The sequence below is a fragment of the Clavelina lepadiformis genome, chromosome 5, assembly GCF_947623445.1.
Source record: "Clavelina lepadiformis chromosome 5, kaClaLepa1.1, whole genome shotgun sequence".
Taxonomy (NCBI): domain Eukaryota; kingdom Metazoa; phylum Chordata; class Ascidiacea; order Aplousobranchia; family Clavelinidae; genus Clavelina; species Clavelina lepadiformis.
Genome location: NC_135244.1, coordinates 20,077,485 through 20,087,677, shown reverse-complemented (window position 1 = coordinate 20,087,677; position 10,193 = coordinate 20,077,485). Strand labels below are relative to the sequence as shown.

Here is a 10,193-nt window from a genome sequence, read left to right as displayed (position 1 = left end):
GAGTTTGCGTTTTCTGGGGCGCAAATATTAGACTAGCAACAAATTTAAAAAAAATTACCGTAACTTGGTCATGCAGCCGGTTGTTAAAAATAGGTGGTTACTCGTTAGTTTGAGATGTGGCGATCTCTGAAATACCTTTTCAGTTACATTACATTACGGTCCAGCAAACTGATCAGTGATCACAGATTGGACCAAAAAATGGCCGACAAAAATGGTAGTCACCCGCGGTTCACTGTGTCATTTTATGAAGAGATGTAAATTTTTTGGTTTAATTTAAAGGCGAACGAACTACTGGACAAAAATACGATATAAATTTGATGATTTTTTTGTATGTCGTGGCATTGCAGCGATTGTGGGTTCGCCTACCGATTTGCTAATATCTGACCGGCTCACATCGCAGTTAGCAATGACAGCTTTCGTCGTGTACATTTTTCAATTGCGCATCGACTTTGCGTTTGTGGTACATTAAAGGATTGTAGCGGCTACACACCTTTATTGTGTTTATGACGTTTATTATGCTGTGTTTTGTGAGCAGAGGTCATTGACGTGTCATTCGCTTTCAGTTAATCAGCAATCATGTCTAACTACAGAGTAGTTCTAACTGCGTGGCTGTAGCAGCCGATAAATTATCTTTGGAACTCCATTACACCCACAGTTCTTGGTTGACATTACTGCACGATGGTACGATTACGGAAGTTAAACGCACCTTAATAAATCTTTTCGTACCTGGTTTACTATGTCTCTAACCTAATCGGCGAACTTATAAAAGACTTACCGGCTACTACCTTCGTTTTAACCGTTATTGTTCTGTGTGCCTTTATATGCTTTTATGACCCCAAGTTTTATGATTTTATAACTTATTTTCTCTTATGTAAGCGAAACGTTTGGGCACATTTGTACCTGTTCATAATCGTGGTGATGTATTCCCCAATCTATGTTTCTGTTGTACCACAATTCTTGCTCTAACAACGATACGGTAAGTGTGGGACCGATGAGATAGTGTGATAGAAAAGACTTGGCTACGGACTTGACTACGCTGTGATGATTAAAAACTTTGTTGGCCGCCGCTGCTCTACCACAAGCAGTGAAGAGGAGAGAGGTGAGAGAGAGTTTTGTTGATGAAATGTGACCAAGAAAAAAAGGCTAAACATATAACCACTTTCGAATACAAGCAGCAAAAATGACAACGAAAAAACTTTATAAGCCGCAGCTAATATAATCGAATAAATACGTTTTAGAAAAATGTAATAGCACTGATAGCAAAACTCTATGATATTACAGAGCGGTAGGTCTTAAGCCTGAGGTTCATCACAAGGTTCCAGAGGATCCGTCAAGGTTATGATAATTTTAACTTTCATTCTTTAATTTATTTCATAGTTTGCACAGAAAAGTAGCGGCCTTTATGAGATCGTTAGTTATGTTACATCCAATAGATACTGTATGTGAACTCGTGCTGAAATCAAAAGCTCATTTGTGTTATTGTTAACTATGACATCATACTCCAAACAACCCCATTTTAAATATCATTGCAGAGGTTTTGAGCATTTTGCAGTTGGAGAGAAAGCCTATATTTGTAGTTTAAGCCTTTAAGGAAGTACAGCCTAGTCTACTTTGCTTAAAGGGGGTTTTGAGGTAAATAGCATGTATAAAAATAGCTGTTTGAAAGAAATTTTGCTCCCATGAATTATGATCATCACGACGTAAAGTAAGAAATTTAGGTGGAGCACGTGGTAATACAGAATTATGTGAATGTAAGTCTTGCAAAAGTTTCCCCAGTCCAAAAATAACCATTATGATCCCATGTCAACCTACGTCTTACACCAACGCCAATGCAATCAATGTGCATATCAAGTGAATGAACGTCATATATTTACTGTTTATGCCAGTATGAAGAAGCTATATTTATTTCGTGCAATACAGTAGGTTGTAGGCTACATGTTATTGGCTATACTTGTAAAAACTTTAATACATATTCCTTGATAAGGTGTGCTGTACTAACGTTGATAAAAATGAATGCCACGACTGCGGCAGAAATTCTTTCATTTGGCACCGCAGTTGAGGCCACAAAGTTCCCATATCTTGTTGCATTTTTGTTTGTCACAATGGCAATCGAGGTTGCTATATTTAGTTTTTTACTTAAAACTTCTTGTTCGAGAGACAATGGGCAGCCGTGCCGTAGAGCTCCTTCTCCGGTAAAGGTTCCACCGTTGATGAAAGTAAGTGATAGACGTCAAATCATTCAATTACAAATTATACCGACTTAATATAACCAGTGCTGTAATACTGTTTTATGATGGAGTCTGTATTAGCAGCTCGAATAAAAGGGGCACATTAATGTGTGCTATGTGATTCATATTTGCTCTGTTTTAAACTTAACAATTTTCTTAGTTTTTCACACTCAAATTTGAAAATAAAAACAATTGTTCGAAACAGAACTTTTGATTCCAGATTTTTCTTTTCTGCGTTTTTACGATGATAGTCTATTCAACGATGTTACTAATTCGTGTGTTTCTACCGCTCACCTACTCGAACGAGATGTGCACATTGCTTCTACGAGTTACAGGCCCTACCATGTACTCCATTTGCATGATGACCATTTATACATTCGTTTGGGCTCGCCAATACTACATTCACGCGTCATCAGTAACCAGGGTATGTATGTGTACAGCTTCATGTGAATGTTGAATATTTTTTTACTTTCATTAAACGCAAAATAGCGTAAGTGATGGGACATAAGCAGCAGAAAACTGTTTGCCAAATTAATTGAAAATTTTGTATCATAAAATTTTCGCTTAAAAAATTGTGATTCTACTTCAGTTTTTCAGGCCTTTTTTTGACTTTAAAAACAGTTATGCAATAATATTGACATTTGTTTATTTTGTTCCATCCTCTATAAAGTCGTTTACGCCAAAATGGCTTCGCATCCTGAGCAAGACGTCCATCGTTTTCACTCTCATCTCCTTTGCTCTGCCGATTGTAGCAACGTGGGTCAAAGTAAACGGTTATCAGTTGATTACCGCCAAATACGAAAACAAGACATGTTACCACAGGGGTGAGTCCTTTTCAAATTTCCCATCACTTTAAAGATTCATCTAATGTATATATTTGAGCTGGTTTTATAAACGGATTTAAGCAATGGTACAGTACATTGCAACTATAGAGCGTCAGTATATCTTGACTAGCTCGAAAAAATTTGAAAATAAATAAAGTCATAGTCATATATAACTTAATTAACATTTTCAAGTATTAGGCTCGGTAAACTAAAGATCAGCTTATTTTAAACAAAAAGATTTCGCTTATCAATATCGCTCTCCGTTTGCCTCGTTAGGGAAGGTTTGCGGCACAACTTCGCCGAAACGATAATTGGCACAACTCTAGCAAGATCGACAAATTTCAATTAATCAATAAACAACGAATACAGAAAGAACTCAATTATTTGTAATTGAACAAGACTATGGTGATGTAGTACTACAACATCCAGCCCACCGCAGAAACAAATATTAACTTAATAGCCACGTCATTACAAGCGCCGTTAATGTGTTGGGGATTATTTATTCATGTACTTTAATTGCGTGGAAAGCCGAATTTACGCAAGTGATATAGGCCTAGGTAATATATAAAACATGGGCTAAACAGCAATCAGCGTATATCCCAACGTCACCACATAAAACACTACAAGGTGCCTAAACCAAATAGGAAAGGAATGTAGTTGATCACATAACGTCGTTTTTCGACTGTGCGACTGACAATAAATTTGGTTGATTGGTAAATGTTAAAACTGTTAAGTAATAAAATTGATAGAAATTTTTCTCCGGTTAGGAGACAAATCAAGTCACTAACAGCGCAAGTTCCAACCAAATCGAGTCGGAAAGTTAAACTTTCTGAATCGAGCGTGTCGTGTCCATCGAGTCGAATGCAAGTCCAAGTCTCAAAACATACGCAGTCACAAACAAATCTCTATTTACAACTCCATTCAGGTCGTTTATATCTTCTTTAAGCGAATTACAACTGTTGCGCAATTGGAAATCGAACCCGGTTCGCATTTTTTACCAGGCGCGCGAGCTGCACTGCCATCTAGCCGATAAAAATTTCCCAAACATTGGCTACTGTTCGTATCTCACAAATTCAAATCTTTTAATTTGCAATCTGGCAAATCTTTATTGATAATCCCTATGCTAACTATAGCTTAGTTATTGGCAGGTCTACTTTTGGGTTTTGATAAAAATAACCGGACTTGGGTCCCTCTAGTCATGTTTCTGATATAGCCAACATTATATAGCATCATTTAGATCTATCGATGTTTTTACAGTTGAGTCTTTAACTTATTTGCCTCCAATACTGGCAGCTCTGACGAGCACATCGCAATTCATATACGTTTTCATATTCTACATCACTATAAGGATCTACATCAAAAAATCTTCCTTGTACACAGCTGCAATGCGGAAAAAGAAATCGGGCAGGTAGATTTTTGTTTAATTTTGGCCTAAGCATAGACACAAGTGCTAAAACAAGTTGGAAGAGTTGTCGGTAAGTGCAAGGCACAAAGAATTTTTAATTATTTAGTGGTTAAACAGTTATGTCAAAATGTGTAGCAAAAAACAAAAATTTATTTACGACATAAGTGACACTTATCGATACAATATGTATATGATTTTGGTCTAAAATTGTTTGCTATCGATCATTGGTATGAAATATTGACTTAACTCATAATGGTATTACATCCTGTTGGCAGAGGTGGGCAGTCGGTACTTTCAAAGTACCGTCGGTAACGGTACCGGTACTTGGCAAAAAATATACCGACGGTTCTGGTATTCGGAACTATTTTAAAAAAGTAGTCGGTACTCGGTAACGGTACTTTTTGTGTAAAAGATGCTGCTGCAAATGCCATGTTTTGTCGCTATTATGCTCCCGGTAAAGATTACTCCAGGTTAAAACATATGTGATGTTAATTGCTTGCAGTTTTACTCTGTCATTTCTAGATTAAAAAAGATCAACAGATGCTAAAATTAGTATTAAGGATTAATGAATATGTATTTTTGAAAACATACTTGTTAAAAATTTGAAATTATCACGTGAAAAGTACCGAGTACCGGGACCGACTGAAATTTCTTGAAAAAAGTAATTCGGTACAGAGATTCGGTACTTTTTTTAATAGTACCGACGGTACCGGTATCGGTACTGAAAAAGTACCGCGGTACAGTAATTTGGTACTATAGTACCGCGGTATTGCCCATCGATGACTGTTGGGTTCTTGTTTAGTGTATATTCTGACTCCAATAAGCTTTCAGAAGGATTTGCGTGTTCAAGTCAGAAACACTTCAAACTTATCAGTTACACTTACAATGTATGAAATTAGCTTTTTAATTAGCGTTCCAGACAAAGACATATAGCATGTGAAAGATAAATATCACCTGCGAACTCTGTGCATTTACTTCAATAAACATTCTATGAATCTATGATCATCTAGAACACATTTGTTACTATCCGGCAGAGCAGACATTTAGTTAAAACCGTTTGACGCTTGCACTGGTCTCCGAGCCAATGTCTGTACACGCTTCTATTTATATAGGTCAGAAGATAATAAAGAATCAAATAAAGACAATTATATGGCACATAAACAAATCGACAACAAAGAAAGGCTTGTGATTAAATTACAAAATATTGCTGTTTATGTTAATCAGTGCTAATATTGTGTTTAATCAGAAGACAATGAACCGATTTTTGGTTCTAAGATTTTTTCATTAATTAATTAATTCATTCTAAGATCTAACATCTCGGCTTCTTTTTACAATACGTCTTAAGCAATCGATGTTAAAATGTTGCGAACAAGGCTCAAAGTTCATGCAAAAACATTACGTCATTTATGCTGAAGACTTTATTTGCAGATAGGTAGGAAACCGTGCCTGCCGACTTCAACATCCAGTCAAGAATAAATAAAATGTTGTGAGTGAGCAGCAGGATAGCCTATATTAAAGTGGGGGGCAAGTCCAAAAACAACTTGGCCTTGATTCAAACAGTAGTTGTTAGAAAATATGCTGAAGAAAGGATTTTTACTAACATGTAGTCATTGTAGTGGTTAAGCAATTATTGCCCTAAACAAGCGGCAAAAAACGCAAATTCATCTCTTGAGAGATGGCGGCTCTTATTACGTCACCATAACAGAAACAACAGAGATGACTCAGGTATTTGGATCTAGTAGACTAATAGGTACTGTATAATTATAGCGTACTTAAGTGTATAACAAGAACATGGTTCGTGAAATAAGCCTAAACTAGCTTACCGTTGGTATATTTGTATTGGTTGATGAAAAATGCTAACCTACAGTCCCTACAATTCAGTCTTGGCTGCTGGCTCTATAGCCTAGTCCGGTACCGGTAACTGCGATAAAAACAAGAATGCAACCGTTTGTGTATTTGTACTAGTAAATGTAGATTCTAACCTACCGTCAGCTACGTCTTGGCTGTTGGTTCTAGTCTAACCCGGTACCAGTAGCTGCAGTAAAACATTACCGCTTTACCAGTTCATGTGCTGTTATTTTTGACATTCCTATACATTAAATAACCAATACCTGCTACTAATCACCCACCTATGGAGATGTATTACATTCAAGATGAGTTAGCTAGCACACCACTTCTAGCATATTAGGGCTGGGAAAATTTGGCCGGCTAATGGCCGATAGCGGCTATTTGCGACTGAAGATTTGCCAATAGCGGAAAAAATACATGTAGGAAAGAAACTGGAGCAAAAATTTTTGGTAAGTCATTGACACACGGAAACTTTCTGCTCTATTAATCATTTAGGGCTTGAATACTCTGTTTTCCTGATAAACTTTGTGGTCTAGCATGACATTAGTTTCTAATACGACCCTTCTCATCACATTTGTTATTAACAAATAGCACTTTTGCTTGTAATTAACAATGTGACATGACAATTAGCGATTGTGATAACTAACCGCCAGCTACCGGCTAATCGGCTAAATTTGTAGCCCTTTTACTAACCCCGGTCACCAATCATATTGTTTTTAAATTGTGAAGTCATAATTACCGCGTTTTCCGTCATAATAAGAGGCCAAATTTATTGTATATTTTTGGCAATAATTACTTAACCACTACATATTATTAAAAATCCATTCACCAGTACATTTACTGGCAACTACTCTTTAATGGCCCACTTGTCTTTGGCTTTCCCCTCACTTTAAAATATATATGGCTAAAGGTCTTGTACATTGGCTAGAGATTTTGCCTCCGTTGCAAACTACGAATTTGGCGAATGAAAATTATTCTATAAATTAAATGAAACAAAACTGCACACGTGGTGGTGGCTACCGTGGTGTATTATTTGGGTATGACGCCAGTGCTGTATAGTCTACTAATTTTTCCATTTGTTATACCATTAGGCTAAAAACGTTTGCTGTAGATTCCATAAACTGGTGAAACGTTGTCTTACCGTGGCCCTCTTGTGTGGAATTACCGACGTCATTACAATGGTGTTGGTCAACACAGCCTGCAAGCACATACCTGAACCATACGCCTACATCTTCATTAAAGTAGACACGACCTTCAACATATTCTGCATGCTGTTTTGCTTCAACAGTATTCCCTCGTAAGTATAATTTAGTGACTTAAGTTGACTAAGATCCTAAAGCAATGGTTTCCAACCAGGGTGCTGAGGTATGCTACTTCTGATAGTCAGGGTACCGCGAGTTTTCTTACTTTATATTTATATCAGCAGCGACTCCCGCACTCGGGCTTAGATGTCATAGAATTAGCATATAATTGCTTGCGTCGATTTTTTGAAAGAAAATGAAACATCTGGGGAGGGCGAATTAAATATTGGGGGCTTCCCCATTGCGAGAACTTTAGTGCTGCAAAATGTATTGTTATATACCAGGGGAGGCCAAACTGCGGCTCTTTGAGCCTTTCATTGCGGCTCTTTAATGAATTAGTATTGTTGAATTTGACATGCAATTTTCCCGGTCTCTTTTAAAACTGGATTATGTTATATGCGGCTCGAGCATGAAGCAGGTCTGGCCACCCCTGTTATATACTAACTCTGGGTGTTGTAAACTGTTTATCTCTTCTGCAAGGTGCCGCAAGCCTAAAAAGGTTGGGAACCATTGTCCTTAAACATACTAAGAATTCAAGTATAATTCCAAAAGTTTGTAGCCTGAATCTATAGAAACTCTATCTGGACTTAGGCCTACATCTAGTCATATTCGAACTTACATTAACGACTGATATAGCTGGCTTTTGAAAGGAGCAGGTGGTGCATTTAACAAGGCTCACCGACAGCGAACATTTTATTACTATCATATGTGAATCAAGGCAGACAGACAATATCGTCATCATTGCAACCATAAAAAATACCTTGGAAAGTTTGCAGAAAAGTGTACATTTAAACTCCATAATGGTTCCGCTATGAAGGCCTAATATTTGCAGTAGGTTACATGTAATGTAGATAATTAATCTACCTTCTTGCTGCAGATTGACGAAATCTAACTTCTTGAGCCTGATTTCTTGCAAACTACACTGGAACTATGGGAAAAACCAGTCGATGTATTCTGCTTCAAGTGGCCAACAGATTTTGTTGCCAACAGACCAGCGAAAAACACCGGTTACTGCTACCTTGCCCAAAAAGGAAGATTCGGAATCGCTAGCTAACCAGAAGGCAATCGTGACAACATCGTTATGTTGACAACGGCTGCTTCAAATGCAAAAACCGTAGGCCCATTCCATCTAAATTAAGGCTGGAAACATTTATCCAGCTATAGTAGACGATTAGCGGCTGAAGCTCTTACCGACTGAGGAATTTGCCATTAGCCGAAAACGTAGGTACGAATTTTGAACGGAATGTTTGGTATACCATCGACCCACAGAAACATACTACTCTGTTAACCAGTCTACTGCTCAAAGATTTTACAGCATTTCCATGACGTGACGTAGTATGTTAATGGAACAATGTTCATTCCGATTTTTGAAAAAAAAAAGAAGTTTACCCTGCAACTGGCATGCCATTAAAATGTGATTTGACTGTTTGCGACTGTTATAGCTAACCACTAGCAAACGGCTGATGTCATGCAGCTAACGGCTAAACACAATTGACTAAATTGTAAGCCCTAATCTAAACCCGCCTGTTATATTGCCTAAGCTATACGTTGCAATATTAACATTGATGTTGTTTTTATTTAACAGTTTTGTCAAATAAAATTAATAAAAAATCCTATTTTTCCCAAATGGTTTAGATTTAGACTTTTAGAGCAAAGCGTCTAACCGCGATTTAAAACGGTTTACCTAGAGTTCAGGTGTTGCAAAATTTTGCTTTACTGGTTCAGGTTTATATTAGATCCGTGGTTTTCCATCTATTTGGGTCACAGACCCCATAAAAACTTTTGAAGTCTGCTGACCCTTACGCAAAGAATTCGAGCAATTCTTTTTGGTTTCCTTTCATGCACACTGTCACTTCTGCTATACCAAACTTCTTTCGCAAAATGCACACATCAATGTATTTAGCAACACAATAACACGTATTGTGGATGTCTATTTTGATATCATAATGGCCGCTAACATTAATCAAATGCCGGCTTAGAACGATGGCCGCCGCAGCTACGCTTTGCATCGGCATTGGGCTCTTCGACCTTTTTGACATGACTTTCCGTTACTTCATATTACATTGACATAAACTTAACGTTTTATCGTTAACTTTAATTATAAAGAGAAAGATGGCCTCATTTATAATGAACTATTTTGTTTATGGTAATATCTTAACTTCTCACTCACTCCCCGAAGCTTGGATTCAAGTACGGAAATCCAAACAAAAATGTATAACTTAAACACCAATTACGTTTTAACCACCCTAAGACAGCGAAAAATTCAGAAAATGCAATTGTTATAGTTTTGTTAAACTTTATTTGTCACAGAAATCTCTTTACGACACTTTAAATTGATAAATGGTGTCTTTTTTATCCTGCTTTGCGCGAACCTGGCGTGCAGTCCGTATACTGCAGGCTGACGATCAATATGATTGACGGCCTTATACTCAAAAAATTCCTAGAGTTGAACAAGGCTTGTAGCAGTGGAGAAATAAAGTAAATCAAGGAATTCCAGTCAATGACGTCCACAGACGATCTTCTATTGTGCTTCGCGGCAGGACGCTTTCGCGCTACTCTATGACGTATGCTCAGGGCGCTGTAAAGA

General features: G+C 37.4%; 1 protein-coding gene across 1 annotated transcript; it reads left to right on the top strand.

Moving 5' to 3' along the window:
* Positions 1-918: 918 nt before the first annotated feature.
* On the top strand, positions 919-9,222 carry LOC143459035 (uncharacterized). Its single transcript, XM_076955991.1, has 6 exons — positions 919-2,216; positions 2,449-2,652; positions 2,899-3,052; positions 4,310-4,460; positions 7,417-7,602; positions 8,484-9,222. Exons 1-6 carry the CDS (start codon positions 2,010-2,012, stop codon positions 8,692-8,694), a joined length of 1,113 nt encoding a protein of 370 aa, XP_076812106.1. The 5' UTR covers positions 919-2,009; the 3' UTR covers positions 8,695-9,222.
* The last annotated feature ends 971 nt before the right edge of the window (positions 9,223-10,193 follow it).